Here is a 16,623-nt window from a genome sequence, read left to right as displayed (position 1 = left end):
ATACCTACCTATAACACAGAATTAGATTTGAATACAACCGGGTACCTACTGCTAAGAAAAAAGGTCATGTGAAGGTGTTGCCTATCTTCAAAATTGAAGGAGTGAAAAAAGTAGATACGTTTTCAAAGTCCAAGATTTTTAATTTCAAAAAATCGCAATGAAAAAAATAAATGCGGAAATTAATACGAAAAAATAAACAAATTTTGTTATGGTCATTGTATTCTTACTCTAAAATTCAAAAAAGTTTTTGAAGCTCAAAAACAGTTGTTCTGCGAGACGAAAATACATCCTGTTTAATTTCACTGCTGATGGTGTTAACTTTATGTGGGTTTCATTATTATTAGCCGTTGTTCTAATTATAAAAAATCGCGATGAATCAAGTAAGTAGGTACCTAATTAAGTTGTCAAATAGTAGGTATGATCATGCAAAACATAGTATGCATCGAGTGTCATATTAAAAATGAGTGAGCAACTGCACAAATTTAATCTTATGACGGTTATTTTTATACGTGGTAGGTCAAGGCGCGTAGGTATAAATAAATGTGAAAAAACCACTATTACAAATATAAACAACGAGTAAGTATTCGAAAAATTCGTTGCTTGTAATGCTGTTAATTTGTTAGGTATCTATCACTTGGTATAGTAAAAGCGCGAAGTTATCGTGATAACAACATAAATTTAAAAATACAAAATAAATACAGTTCTTCTATGCCTTTAGAGTATACTTTAGAGAATTGCTAATGTGTACGATTTTGAATATGTTATTTTTTGAAAAATTGAGTGTCAGTTTATTCTCAATGGTGAGTTTACTTAGTTTGTTATCCCACTAGTTTTAATATCTTTGTGGTAGTGGTCGCGCTCCTTTACAGGAGATAGCGTATATGTCCATCTATATTAGCCGGTATCTAGCGTATCTAATCGTTTCTTTCAGGGTCTTGCAGGGAGAGTTGGCCGGTGAGTTTGTTGTTAACAGTTCCGATCGTTTCCTCCCTCGCGTCGATCTTCCTTGGATTTTCCCCTGTACCACTAGCATGAAAACACTGTTTTCTCGTATTTTATGAGCTAAATACTTTAGCTTTCTGATTTTGATGTCTTCAACTACGACTTTCCGCTCCTCTTCCTATTCTTGCTAGTACTTCCTTGTTGGTAATGAAGTCCTTCCATGAGATCCGTAGTAGCCTTTGATAGCACCACATCTCAAAAGCGGATACTTTCTTCTCGCATTCTGCACTCATGGTCCATGTTTCACAGGAATACTTCAGAACGGTCCATACGTAGCATCGCATAATTCTCTTCCTCAGATCTATACTCATCGTTCGATTTCCCAGCACATTGGCAAGGTTGTTGAAAGCGGTCTTTGCCATTCCAATCCGTGATTTAATTTTTTTATGATCTCTACCATCGTTGTTTATCAGCGCTCCAAGGTACCTGAATTGCTTTACGTTGTCAATTTCTTGTGATCCGATGTTGATTTTGACCTCTTTATCATCTCCTTTCATAAATCTCATCACCTTGGTCTTGCCTGCATTTATTTTCATTCCATATTTTAATCCAGCACTGTTGATTTGGTTGATTTTTCTGCATCTGCGCCTCTGTCTCAGCAAGGATCACTTTGTCATCTGCATAACTTATTTTGTTTATTCTCTTGCCGTTGATCTTGAATCCCATTCGTTCGATTCGCGCTTCTCTCATTATTTCTTCTGCATACACATTGAACAACCTGGGTGAGAGGGGGCATCCTTGCCCTCACACCTTTCTTTCTGCCACATCCATTCTCCGAGTACTCTGTTCCAATCTTGATGTTAGCGGTTTGCTCCCAGTACAGGTTCTTGATTATTTTCAGGTCTTCGTTATCGATATTGTATTTTCCCAGGATCTCCAACATCTTCTCATGGTTGACACGATCAAATGCTTTTTCATAATCGACGAAGCAAGCAATGATTTCCCTATTTGCATTCAGTGCTCTTTGAATGATCACTTTCAGCAGGGCAATTGCATCTCTCGTCCCTTTTTTTGCTACAAAGCCATATTGTGTTTCACTTAGATTTTCATCTATCTTCTTTTCAATTCTGGCATTTATGATGGAGAGTAGTAGCTTCAGTGTGTGGCTCATCAGTGGGATGGTTCTATATTCAGAGCATTTTTGCGAGTTGTTCTTTTTTGGTATTGGTACAAAATTTACTGCTTTGAAGTCCTTAAGCAGAGTGCCTTCATCCTATATTTTGTTTATTATCTTCAGCAGCTCCTTTTCATACTCTGGTGTTAAATGTTTGATCAAGTCTGCTGGTATGAGATCTTCAGTTTTAATATGGGCTTACCAATTCAATAGGTATCTACCTGCATTATTGATTTTTTTTTCATCGTTAGTTTTTTTTTCAATTTTGATAAAAAAATTATTGTTATTGTTTTTTGTTTTTTGTTTTTGTAGTGGGGACTTGGGACTCCAAGTTACCCACCTAAGGAGGGAACTTGATGCCCAGGCTGGGGGTAGGCTAACTGGATTAGCGCCCTCTGGTGGACTGGTTCCACCAGAGCTAGCCACAGCCGATGGTACCTGCCTCCGTGCAGTTGTATATCATTCGTTTGACGTAGCAGAGCTTTAACGCTGGCCTCTACTACTAGTATACAACGCTCAGCAGAATAATACATTGTATTGTACCGTGTCACCTGTATGACCGGGTGACCATTTACCATTATACCTAATAAACGTTACATAAGCAACTATATAGCTCCTTATTGGTTATTGGGTATAAGGGTCCCCAAATATCTGTTGGGTCTGACGTAGAATCACCAAGTTAGTGGTGCCCCCGGGATCGGATAGAGCAGGGAGTGGCACCCCTCAATGGTGATACATAGTTGGTTTTCCCCCCAACATTTTTTTTTTTTTGAAAATATGTTTTTAGTTTATTTTTGTCTAGTATACCCTTACTTTACTATACCTCGGTAATTTTGATTCAAAAAATTCTTAGATCGATTTTGCTTTTGCAAGATAGATCAATTTCTACCAATTGTTTCTTGCAATATTAAAATTTGTGAATCCGGACAAAAAAATAAATAGCCACAATTTCAGGGATTTTCAACTTTTTTTTTGAAATTCCAATTTCTTTCTTAAAAACGAGGAAACCTTTTCAACTCATGCTCTTCCAATCAGAACGAAACTAAGCTGGATCAAAAGAACACGTCCAATAAGATCTCTGTAATCAAAATTTTGGGTCCCGAGTTCATTATTAAATTTCTTTAGAATTTTGAAAATTTTTAAAAACTTGTTTTTTGTAACTCTTTCTTAAAATACTCAGGTATACATTTTTTAGAGGAAAGTGAACCAAATTGAATAATTGAGGAGCTCATTGCAAAAGTAGCCCTTGTCACATGAACCTATGCAATCTCCAAAGCTCTCCCTTGAGCGTACCCAGTATCACGAATGTAAACTCTATAAAGCAATTCCTCTCAGGGCTACTCAGGGTAGACTAACTTGACGGTCATTTCATCATTACAACATGATCTCCGCAGTTGGCAATAGGTGCAATCGAGTAAAACGTGTCTAAAAGTTCATGTGACAAGGGCTACTTTTGCAATGAGCTCCTCAATTCCTTCGATTCAACATCTGCACATGGCGGTGACATGAACATAGGTGCCTACAATTATGTACTACAGTGAAACCTTGATAAGTGCAAACTCAAGGGACCGGAAAAATTAGTGCACTTATTGAGTTTTTCACTTAGAAGGGTTTGCACTAAGCAAGGTTATTTCTTTGCAATTTGCACTTATCAAGGTGAATAAATTACGCGACAAGTACCTCCTTTTTTTGACTCAATTTCGATGATTTTTCATTTGATTTTACGTTACCTATACATCCATTTTATGCCAACTTTACCCATTTTTCAATTTTATACAATTTTTTTGGACATTGTTCTATTTTAGTGTCAATGTTGGACAATTTTCTGAATATTTTCTACATTTTTTACTGTATTTTTCAAATTTTTACTTTAGTTTGGATGATTTTCACAAAAAAATTCGTCAAATTCATTGCAGTTATCGAGGTACTGTTGCAGTTATGGAGGTGAATTTACATGGTAAATCGACTGTAGGGACCGGGGATTAATTTTGGTTGCACTTAACGTGAATTTTCACTTATTGAGGTTGCACTTATCGCGGTTCCACTGTATTTGAAACTTTAAAAAAATTGTCCTTGAAACACCTTTTTTGAATTTTTCAAATTTTTAAAAATTCACCAGAAATCCGAAAATGAACTTTAATTGAACATTTTCAGGTGCCTAAGACAGTTTCATATTTTGTAAACACGTATTTTAATGATCTAAGTACCTATTGCACTGCATTTGTTTTATAAATTGTTTCAGCGATTCTCACGTGCAACCAAGCAAAGGATCTTTGATGGAGAGCACTACCATCGAAATTGAGCAAAAGTCGCACTCATTATCAGTATGGCCGAAAGTTTTAATTTAAATTGAAAACCTAATTTTTTTCGACTTTTCATTTCTTGTTTTCAATTTTAAAGATACAGGTGCTCGTGGGATACCTACCTACACGAAATGTCCTTTTGCAGTTTTGGAATCTCCAAGAGATTTTTGGCAAATTTAATTCCCACCAAATTTTACTAAACGAAATTTCAAAGCAGGAATTCACTCTGCAGATCGCTGAGTCGACTGATTATTCGTGGTATTGCAACTTTTGCTCAATATCAGTGAAACATGCTCGCATAAAGATACCCAATCTTTCTTTGGCTGATATCTAACTCATCTGTGCAAATCTCCAGATCTATCACCTGATGCGATCACATTGATGCAATTATGTTGAGCAATACGTTTCCAGGATCTAATAAAATGTTACTGCTCTGGTTATTCGCTATTATTCCGATATTCTGTAGCGTATCAAATGCTGATACTGTTCCAGTAAGTACAATAGTACATATATACCAACGTTTGATCCTACCTATTCATTGAGGTTGCAATACTGAAGCAATACGTGATCACTTGATCACTTTGAAAAATTTATCTATAATCTTGGAGATTATAAGCGTACAAAGATACTCTGTTTTTTCAACTAAACATTTGATTCGATATAAGTAGGTACCTACTTAATTTATAACAAATAAATCCACCGCGCCGTTTTAATATGTTTTTTTTTTTTTTTTTTTGCTTTTCATACCAGCATGGAGAACCTGGCTTACATGGTCCACCTGGTCTACCGGGAACAAAAGGAGATGGGGGAGAGATGGGACCACCGGTAATACAATTTTTAACTTGTAGCCCATCAAAACCTTCGAAAAAATGATACCTATTTACCTACATACTTTTAATGCACTCACAGAAATTGATTACAATCTAGAACCTTCAGCAGAAGCTCACTTTTCTGGACAGAACAATACACTTTTAAACTCGTTTCCTTGAATTCGCAGCTTACCTGTCCCAATCCAATTGATTAAAAATCTCAAACTTATGAGGAAATTATTGATTACGGCACCTTCTTGACCGATTTCAATATTATGGAAAAAATCCAACTTTTGCAGGAGACTCTAGATTGACTCAAAAGTGGTCACAATTGATTTAGGAGGAGAGGGGATCATTTGGAGCATAATACACGCCGCACGGTTATTTTTGAAGTTTTATCTCAAGTTTTACTTTTTATTTTGCCAAAAATTAATCAGGCTCAAAGCTTCTTTCAGCAAACAAGGAGACTCTAAAGCAGTTTTGTAAAAAAAAAAAAAAAAAAAAAAAACAGAATTTTTGTTTGACAAACTTTGAAACAAGAAGGGTACTTTTTAGGTAGACAATACAAAAAACAATGCTTTTTTGAAAGTTTTGGCAGAAAAAGCACAAATTTTCTAGCAATTTTGATAAAAATTACAACCATTTGACTATTTTTTAAAAATACTATGCCTATACTTACTTCCTGAGAATTTTGACCAAAAAACATTTACTACATATTTAACAATTTCGGCAAAAATCGACCCTTTCTGATGATTTTATCAAGAATGAACAATTTTTGACAATCATGCCAAAGATGGACACTTAAGTACGTATAGGATTTAAAGATGTAAGTCGACAATTTTTTGTACCACCTCCCCACTCCAAACGTTAAAAAAGAATTGATTTTTGTCTTATCTGTTTAAAAAGTCCTCTTTTTGTTCCGAAATTGTGAAACAAAGTCTTGTTTTTTCCCAACTTGCAAAGTTCTGTTTTTTTTCGAACTTGCCCAAGCCAAAAAGTGTTGATTTTTCTGGAGGAATGTCAAAAAACGTCAATTTTTGGGAAAATACCGAGGATCCAATCGTTCCAAACCATTTTCAATCGAAATTCGATGGGTCAAAAATAGACTATCTAAATCTATGTATCCCGACTTTCAGCTTTCATATTTTGTAGTTTAATTCTATGAAATTTTGAATGCTGTCTCCCCTTATTTTGGCCCAAATTTGATTTTCAAAAATTCACCAAAACTCAAAAAATTCACTTTAGCATCTTAAATGGCTGATGATGCTTGTATATTTTTTTTATGAGATGCCTTCTTTTAAAATCAATTTTAACGGGTTTCCCTACAAGTTATGAACATTTTTTGGAAATTTGATTAATTATTACAAAATATACCGAAATGTGGATCCAAGTAAGCAAATAAGCTTAATTATTTTTAATATGTATCAACTTACTGAATACTGGGCATCATATGCTCCCTGCTTTTATTGATTCTTATTCATGCTATCTCCAGGGATTAACTGGAGTTCCTGGACTATCCGGATCACTCGGACCGATCGGACCACCTGGACAACCCGGACCTGTTGGATTTCCTGGATATTATAAGGTAGTTTTTTAGTATCTTATTATCATTGCTCATTGATATTGTGATAAGTAGAATGCAAAATTTAAATCCTAGGTGGTGAAAAATTCGAAATTTTTTCAATTTTTGAAATTTACTTTTTCGTACATTGCTTTTAGATTTCTTCATTTTTCAAATGATTTTTTGTCACCATCATTGTAGAATAAAATAAAATTCTCACCCGCAAATAGGCTGCTAGTGTAATGTATAGGGCTAGGATTTTTTTAGTCTCAGTTTTTTCCTTTTTTTAAATTCATTTTCTTATTTTCGTTCATTTTGGTTCATGTTGTACATATGTTTAAGGAAGGTATCTTGCTGGTTTGAAAAAACCTTCATTTTGATATGTAACATGGTCGGATTTGATAGCGCTTTTTTTTTGCTTTTTTCTTACATTTTTAATGCTTTTTTATAGCGCTATTAAAACGTGTTTGATAGCGCTTAAAAATCCTAGCCATAGTAATGTAATGTATTAAAAAATTAAAACGGTCGACATCTCCTAGAAAAATACTAGTTACTTAACTATTTCCTAATTTTACGGTATTTTACCAAAAGTTTATTACCATATTTTACCATAATTTTCCAAAAAGCAAAACGGAACACTTTTTTTCCAAATTTCCGTCATAAATTTCCAAATTTCCAGGGAAATTTATAATTTGAAAGTTAATTAAAAAGAATTTTCCCAGTGAATTTCCAAAAAAATTCCATGGAAAATTGCCTATATTCTGTAATAACACCTAACTGATGAGGTGCAGGTCAGAAGTTCAGGACTTCGAAGTCAAACTACAAATAATTCTGCATATCCAAATTGGTAAAATACCTACAGTAAAATACCATACAGGTATTTTACCGATGTATTTTACCAGCAAATAAATTACAGTAATTTAACAGACCTGTGTCTGAATAAATTGCAGGGCCAAAAAGGAGAAACTGGACCAAAAGGAATTAAAGGATTGCCGGTAATTTTTTCAATGCCTTTTATCACCTTGATTTAAAATTGATGAAAGTTTAAGTACTTACTTCATTTATTGAAAATTTTCACTGCAACTTTGCTTCCCTACCAGTAAAATGCACGCTTCTCCATTGCTCATTATCATTGTTCATTGATATTGTGATAAGTAAAATGCAAAATTTAAATCTTAAGTGGTGAGAGATTCAAAGTTTTTTCATTTTTTGAAATTCAACTTTTCATACATTGCTTTTAGATTTATGCATTTCTTAAAGGATTTTTTGTCACTATCATTGTAGAATAAAATAAAATTCTCATCCCTCAAATAGGATGCTAGTGTAATATTAAAAAATTGAAAAGATCGACATCCCGTTGGAAAATACTATAGTTACTTACCTATTTTCTAAATATGTATATTTGAATAAATTGCAGGGTATAATGGGATCTCCTGGAGTAGCTGGATATCCGGTAACTTTTTCAATGCCTCTGCTATTATTGTCATTGATATTGCACAAGTGTATTAATCGATGCTCCTCAATGTTTTCCTATTTTTCCCCTTAGGGCCCGGTGGGATTTCCAGGTCTAAAGGGTGAACCAGGATCACCAGGAACCTGTGGTTGTCCGGTAATTACGTTTACATTGAGTAAAAATGAAGTACCTATCTGTTTATTTAAATCTGATGATTTAATGTAGAAAACTCCACGATTCATTTTAGTCTCCACAGAATGATGCACCAATGCCTCACGTGATATCTCAGGAAGAAATCGGTGTTGCAAAAAATCCTGCTCTAACGTGTCGTGAAATCGCTGCCAATGATCCAAATTCTCCGAATGGTAGACTGTAAAAATATTATAACTTAACAAATTTATTAGGAAAAAAATAATAAGTAATTTGAGAATGATTTCTTCCATGTATAGGTGATTATTGGATAAATCCAAGCGAAGGTGACATAAGGAATGCTATTTTAGTCCATTGTGATATTGAAAAACATATGACGTGCATTTACCCACGAGACATTCGTTCTAAGACTTTTGATATTTCTTCTGCCAAGTCAGAAGTATGGTTAGGAAGTAATAATTCTGATTTCAAGGTAAAAAATTCATTCAACTCATCATTTAGATAATCACAGAAGCAAGAAACTTGTAATTTTATACTCGAGTTTATTAACATGGATAGGTATGTTTTTTGAACTGAAGTTATAAAAAAAGACTTCCTCATAATTTTTAAGAATTCATTTTGTAGGAATTTTAAACATTGATTTTAATTTGATCAAAAATCATATCAATGATTTAAAACTTTCCTTGAAGAGGCAATTTTATGTAGGTAGGTAATCATTTTTTTACAGATTGCTTACAAAATAAATCGTCTTCAACTCGCTGCATTACAAAAACTTTCCATTTTATCAACGCAGAATATTACTTATCATTGCAAAAATTCCATTGCTTATTATGATAACGCCAGCAAGAGCTATGAAAAAAGTGTCAAATTAATGGGATGGAATGATATAGAAATAACTCCACAAAGTCACCCAAATTTGCAGTTCACATCTGACCAAGATGGATGCCAAGTAAATGCTAAACCTTCACATTTTTCATTTTTTGTTGTAATTTTCTATGTACCATGAATTTTAAAAAATATTTGTTATTTTGTAGTACAAACGCAACGAGTGGTTATCTGCAATCCTTAATTATAGAACTGATAACCCATCTCGACTTCCTATCACTGATATTGCAGTTCGAGATGTTGGACGAAGCGAACAGAGCGTTTTTGTGGAAATGGGGCCCATTTGTTTCATTTAAATTAGATAGATGCCTACGAGTATATTTTTCTTCACTAATAACATCTATTTCTGCATTTAAAATGATTTTTCAAATATAGAATATTAAATTGATAAATAAGAATCTTCTATTAAAAGAACTTTGCAGAAAAACCTTGAAATATAAAAAAAATCCCCTCTCCACCATTGTCAACGAATTGACGAAAAATGCATAAGTAGCCTACATGTCACTCTTGAAATACAATTATACATAGCATGAAAAATGACATTTTTCGTCAATTCGTTGACAAATTGGAGGAGAGTGGAATTTTTTCACATATTCGTCTACACATTGGTAAAATATTTCAAAAATGCAAAAAATTTCATTTTTTAGGTTTCTGATTGTACTTTTACAACAACTGTAAAACTTGTAATTTTTTTTCTCGAAAATGAAAAAAAATGCCAGTCTAATTTTTTGATATGTTATTAAACATGAAAAGGACTAAAACTGAGTATTTTTTCAGAATTTTTTCTGGGGGACATCATGGTTATATTTAAAATATAAGTTTTCAAATCGAATTTTTTAGGTTTTTGAAAGTGGCACCACTGATTTTGACATCATTCGTCAATTACCCTCTCAAAGTACTACAATTTGAAAAAATTTCAAAATTCTATACCGCGTACAACCGGAGCAATTTGCAACTGAAATTTTCCATTTTCGGCCATTTTCAGCCATTTTGGAGAACTTTGAAGCGCCACAGTTCCTTCAAAAAAATTGAAAAAATGCCCGGTTCGCGTCATTCATCATCGTTTGATGACCTCTGCAAATGATATGATTTTCAAAAAAATCGAAGACCCCTCGTGCAAAAATACGCCGATTTGGCATGGGATGACCCGGCGCATTTTCGCTGAATAAACAATTTTTTGGTTTTCAGATGGGTGATTTTGCTGCATTCTACCCATTTTACACCATATTTTACGCATTCTACGCACTCTACGCATTTTACGCATTCTACATCAAATGTTACGTATTCTACACCAAAATGTAGAATAGGCTATTCTACACGAAGATGCCCAACTCTGTCAGGAAATGAAGGCGAGAGGATGAACGCAGGGTCTACAGTCGATTTGTAGTGAGTAGAATGTGATGCGCTGGTGAAGATGTACCTACATACATTGAAACTGAGTGTGCAGGACAGCAAAGACTTGAAATTGGATGGGTAAACATTGTAAAAAAAATTGAGCGAAGTCGAAGGACATGGGTCAAAAACGTTGGTCGAATTAAGGTGGAGTGACCCAGCGCATTGATTGATAAGGTAAACCCGGGTAAGATGGCCAACGGGGTAAGATGGCCAGGGGGCCATTACTCGAATATGGGACGGCGGATCGCGCTGCAAAAAATATATTTTATTCCTCATAACAAAAGAACATACCAGACATAAAAACATTTTCAGTACTTCATTTGTGTCTGTGTGAGAAGTGTTAATAACATTTTAAGGCTATTTTTTTTGCCAAAAGAAGAATTTCGGATTTTTATTATCGTTGCCAAAACGTATTTAACGAAGTAATAAGTAAATATTTCATATATCATTCGAAACCTAGAACTCTCAGCTTCATTTTCATATAAAGTTTTAGTCATTTCAAGACTTCACAGAGTAACCAGAATCAAAAATACGTGACTGTGTCATTTGGGAAAGATGGCCAGGGGAAGATGGCCATATGCTTTACCTGTTAAATTCACGCTGAAAATAAATTAATCGATCTAGTACATGTCTCTGTGATCGTAATACATGTCTCTGTGTTAGAAAATCCTATAAAAATAAGATAGATTATGATAAATGGGTAGTTGGAATCTGTACCCCATTTGGGGTAAAATTTCCACCTCGCTGTAAAAATGATTAAAAATTGCAAATAAATTAACAAAATGCAAGTTTCTCAAGTTATTAAATTTAAATATAGGTAATAAAAACCCCCGAAACTTGATTTTGTTAATTTATTTCCATTTTTAATCACTTTTATGGGATGGCCATCTTTTTGAGAGCCCAAAAATCAACTTTTCCAATTTCTTTTTTTTTTTATATGAATAAGTTCACCAAACCACTTTTCAATTAAGGGAAGTTGTAGAGGGATAACTTAGGTTTATTAAAAAAAAAAAAAAAAAAAAGTAGAATCGGACAATTTCTGTTGACTCCAGAGCGGTTTTGGCAAAACATGGTCATCTTACCCGGGTTTACCTTACTTATATTTTGAAGCACTGAGTTATAATGTTGGCTAAATGTTTTCAATCTAAACCCTTCTGATGTTCCCTGATCAGGGCTCTGAAACATTTCAAACGGGTATAGACTTATTTTTTTAGTTACAAATCCTCAGTCTCCCCTCCCCACCCATTTGATTTACCTTGCCTATTGGGCAACGATTTTTTTGAAAAAATGATCGATGTTCTTTTTATTAGATTTTTTTTTTATAGATAAAGAAATGTTGACTTATTTTTTTGATCCAGTTTGTCTGATACCTTCTTCCCTCCCCCTCCGTGTAGCTACTCAATGTAATTAAAATTTTAAAAACTATGTTGTGTACCTACTCGTAACCATATCACTCTTTCAATTTATCTTCTTCCTGAAAACGCTCATTTTTAAATGCAAATAATTTCACAAGTAAATCTCCGTTTTTTTTTTTTTTTTTTTTTTTTGTTATCTAGTGTTAGTCATAATTGTCCCCACATATTTCTGATCTGATACGTCGTTTATCTACAGTGATGGGATACCTTTGCTAATGCATTCAATTCGTTTCAAATTTAATGAAGTGTTGAAGTTAGTACATGATATTTAATTTTCGAGGTGACCATCTGATTTTTCCGGTACCTATATATTGTAAGTAAGCACATTTCAACTTTTTATAAATTTAGGTAAATTATCGTTTGAAGAATTATCTGGGTTTTTCATGGTAGTAGATGTAACTAGGTAAGTAGGTATAGATAGATTTACGAATCAATACATTTTCTAAGTAGTATCTTGGGATAACCTTATGACTATGGGTGAAGATTCCCAGAACAAATGCCACTTCCTTTGATTCTTTCTTTTATTTTTCCTGAAATTTAGAACCGATTTTTAAATGTTGAAAATGACTCCTCAAGTCACCAGCAGATGCGTCGCTAATGGGGGATGGGGGTGATAATCCCCCTCCCCAGGCTAATTTTATTCGGCAATTCGGCAAATTGGGTAACATTCGGCAAGACTTTGGAAATGGGTCTGTGATAAAAGAAAACACCGTTTTTTCACTTCTCGAAACACAAATTTTCGAAAGCTTCTGCCCTCGCTTCACTCGGGCTTGTTTTCTTTTCGTTTTCAGAACCAATCAATGTGGAAATTTCTAAGAAAAAATCGTGAAAGGATGATTCACTCATATTGATATAAATGTAAAATGCATATAGACCTACGTTTTCAAGTTCAATCTTGATTTTTTTTGTTCAAAAATCATCCAGTGTGAGTTATTGCAAAAATAAAATTGTGTAGGTACTTACATCTTTAATCAATTACCTATGCCTATTTAGTAAGGCTGTCCTGAAGGAATGGTTCAAATTTGAAATCAGTGGGCCCAAACTCACACATTATATGTACCTAGATGCAGGCCTTTTTTTGTATTTCCTTCCTGGGAGGGGGACGCTGAATTGAAGCTTCAAGTCCATAATTTTAACATACGCCTCGCCCCCACTGCGTTCTCAGAAAAAAAATCAAAGTAGGTACCTAAATTATTTTTTTATTTTCTGAAAAAATTCTAACTTTTTTTAAATGAAAAATTTTGATTACCTACTTTTTTTGCTCTTCAAGTAATGATGTTCCATAATTCAAAAATTTCAATGTGACAAGTGACAATCTTGACATATTTCGTATTTGGATAAATTTATTTATTTATTTTTTTTAAAAAATTCTTTCATTTTTTTTAGTTTTTGTGGCAATCTTTTGACATTTTGGAACTCTCTCTCCCACAAAAACAGACCTGCCTAGATGTAATTTTTTTATGCAACAATTAATAATGCATTACAAAAACCAAAGTTGAAAATGTAGGAAAATTCAAGGAAATTTCCACAGCTTTTGATACTGATTTTTTTTCAATCAGGAAATATCTGCTCAGAATTCAACTCAGTGGCCTTAATTATCCGAATCCAGGAAAAATGTTGAAAAATTCAGCAAAATCTTTATCGTTGTTATTCGTGATTGTTTTCCAATCTGTCAACGCGCCGGATTCCAGTCAGTGGCCATACTTGAGTACAACTACTTCATCAAGCGATGCATTCTTGTTGAACAGAAAACTAGATGAAAAATTTGAAAAAGAATCGAATAAGTATTGGTCGGTTAGCAAAGCACGTGAAGCTATAATAAAACAAGATTGGGACTACGGATTTCTGCTGGAAAAAATTATGAAGGCTGGATCTTATGAATTTGAAAGTGATACTTATAAGACTACTGATGAAACACAAATTAAAATATATAATTGGAGAGAAAATGTTAATGATTTTGATAGCTGTTTATGCCTAGCAGCAAATGACTTACGTGTAGTCATCAAAGAGTTGGCTAAAACGCTCAAATATGGAAATTGGTCAGTTGTTGCAGATGTGACAAAAAAAGACCCAGACTTTGACATGAAAATTAAAACGTACATGAATCGTGCAGAGGTCTTCATCAATCTGGTAATTGAATTTGTCAAAGAAACGATACCGTTTAATCAGGAAACCAACCAGTATGAGATGAATCACGAGACGTGGTATAACACGTGGGACAATATGTATCAATTGTTATTCACGTTTTCTAGCTTATTGGCTCATTATATGATGGTTCCTTATCAATTACGTGAAATACCATCTACAAAAATTACAACGAACATATTGAAAATCATTCCAACACCATTTAAAAGTTTTCCATATAAACTTGATGGTGCAAATGCAGTAAGAATATTTGGACCATGGCTCATAGCTCAGATCTACGACGTAGATTGTGACGAAACAATGTATAAGAAAAACATAATCGATGGTGAAGTGTATGGAAAAATGATGAAGGAGATAGTATTACCTTATAGTGAGGTTCATTTTGGTTTAGGACTCCATCGTGATGGAACATATATATCTCAGAATACGATTCTTGACTTTGGAAACTTGAAACTGATGTGCTCGTTTCATGCCATGTACGCTTACTCATTTGACAAAAACTTGGCCAATAAGTCTCCACCACCAGTGCACTGGAAGAGAATCTCATCACTTCTACTTCATCCCAATATTAATCGTGGTCCTCCTGGTATACTAAATATTCGTGATGATTTTTACTCTGATAGTGATCCGGAAGCACCATTGGGTGGTAAAATCATGCCACTAGCTCGAATTTTGCGCATCAATACACCCAAGTGCAGATTTTTTGTGCGAGGTGTGACAGCAGGTCTTGGATTCCATATGGGAGAGCCCAATATCAACTTGTATTCCCAGTATTGGGTTCAATCCCGTATACCTTACAGTGCCGAATCCAATTTTCAAATTCCGAATTTTAAATACGCCTATGGTTTGATATTTTTCACAAGTTACGATGATTACACTGAACTGAAATATTACGTCAACAAACCTTATATTAATTATCCCACCGAAGATTCGTGGAGCATTGTTGGTAGTTTAGGTCTCACAGAGGAAACTCGGCAATATTTTCTGCTACAAAACTATGAAATACCACAGTATGGCAAATATCGTGTATACGAGTACATTCGTTACTCACATCGTAATAGAACATACGTGGTCATAGATTTAGAAATTGATAATCGCAAAGGAGACAAAGAATTGGGTATTCGATACAGTTTGGTTGATGTAAACCCTCATGAAATTGAACAAACTAAACACGAACTGCAAGTTTTGAAAATTCCAACAGGGGAAATTGCGCGATTGCAGCATATTATCAACTTGGATAATTGTACAATCAGGACAATTCTGGAAGAAAAACTTCAGCGTAATCCAATGTGGCCAGATTTTGATGCAGGGAAGACAATATTACCTTTGGATGAATTTGAGAACAGCGTAGATAAATGGACTTTGAATACAGAAAACAATGTAGTGTCATCGTCGTTATCTGGTGCACATATGTGCGCTGCTCCTCTGCCCAATGAGAAGGAACGTGAGTCGATTCGTGACGGTAGATTTGTCTTTGATGCTGAGGATAGAAACGCGTATATTCACAAGAAAGCAAATTTTCTGATATTCTTCAACTAACCAGTTTTGGGTATGTTTTAATTTACATATTTCATGCTTATTGTCAGAGTTCAGTTACTTAATTTATTATATATAGGTAATGTTTATAAGCAAAAAAGGTTGGTAGATATCTCACCAGGGTGAAATTGAGGTAGAAAACGGAAAAATTGTTACACTACCTACTTATTTGTTACCTCAAAAACAATTGTTGGAGGTTTCAGAGGAGAAGGTTGGGTACATCGACTTTGTGGCCCTTCATCTGATCGGTTGTATGATAAGGGTAGAGGCACCTAATATGGACCACTTTTTTTGGAGGATTACCAGTTGAAAACTATAGGGGGTAGAAACCTCCACAAAGGCTTAAAATGAAGTTCCATCCTTCCACTAACACTGTAGGTACAAAACTTCAGGGGTGAAGGTCAACTTTAAGTATGCTTTTTTTTTATTGTTGAGTGAGGAGTGTCAAAACGACAGTTCAAAATTTTGAACGCCTAATATGGACCACCTATAAAATTTTAAAATAAACATACTTTCACATTCTTCAAAACGTCATATTTATTTGTAGAAATAAACAAAAAAATATGTTCTAAGCAGTGCAGGTTAATTTTGAATATTTTTAAAAAAATTGTTGACTGATGAGTGTCAAAATGACAGTTCAAAATTTTGGATGCCTAATATGGACCACCTTAAGAATTTCAAAATAAATGTATTTTTACGTTTCAAAACATCATATTTATCTGTAGAAATGAACAAAACTAGACAGCTAAGCAAAGCTTAGCTCCAAAGTGTGCGTAGCTAGCTGCCTTTTCTACAGCTATAACCGTTATTACATCTAGGTAGTGCATAAGTGAATCAACCATGTCACAGTAATGA

General features: G+C 34.1%; 1 protein-coding gene across 5 annotated transcripts; it reads left to right on the top strand.

The window, feature by feature from the left end:
- Positions 1-609: 609 nt before the first annotated feature.
- LOC135846012 (collagen alpha-2(I) chain-like) lies at positions 610-10,041 on the top strand. 5 transcript variants are annotated; one of them, XM_065364943.1, is made up of 13 exons: positions 610-800; positions 4,359-4,440; positions 4,517-4,677; positions 4,775-4,910; positions 5,170-5,244; positions 6,721-6,813; positions 7,740-7,784; positions 8,207-8,242; positions 8,336-8,398; positions 8,490-8,607; positions 8,692-8,864; positions 9,120-9,341; positions 9,427-10,041. In XM_065364943.1, exons 4-13 carry the CDS (start codon positions 4,809-4,811, stop codon positions 9,571-9,573), a joined length of 1,074 nt encoding a protein of 357 aa, XP_065221015.1. In that variant the 5' UTR covers positions 610-800; positions 4,359-4,440; positions 4,517-4,677; positions 4,775-4,808; the 3' UTR covers positions 9,574-10,041. The 5 variants fall into 5 exon arrangements, with proteins under 5 accessions (XP_065221015.1, XP_065221017.1, XP_065221014.1 ...); XM_065364945.1 differs by lacking the exons at positions 4,359-4,440; positions 4,517-4,677 and having other exon boundaries at positions 610-782; XM_065364942.1 differs by lacking the exons at positions 4,359-4,440; positions 4,517-4,677 and having other exon boundaries at positions 9,427-10,040.
- Positions 10,042-16,623: the final 6,582 nt, after the last annotated feature.

This window comes from Planococcus citri, chromosome 4, assembly GCF_950023065.1.
Source record: "Planococcus citri chromosome 4, ihPlaCitr1.1, whole genome shotgun sequence".
Lineage (NCBI taxonomy): Eukaryota > Metazoa > Arthropoda > Insecta > Hemiptera > Pseudococcidae > Planococcus > Planococcus citri.
This window is presented reverse-complemented; position numbering and strand designations above follow the sequence as displayed.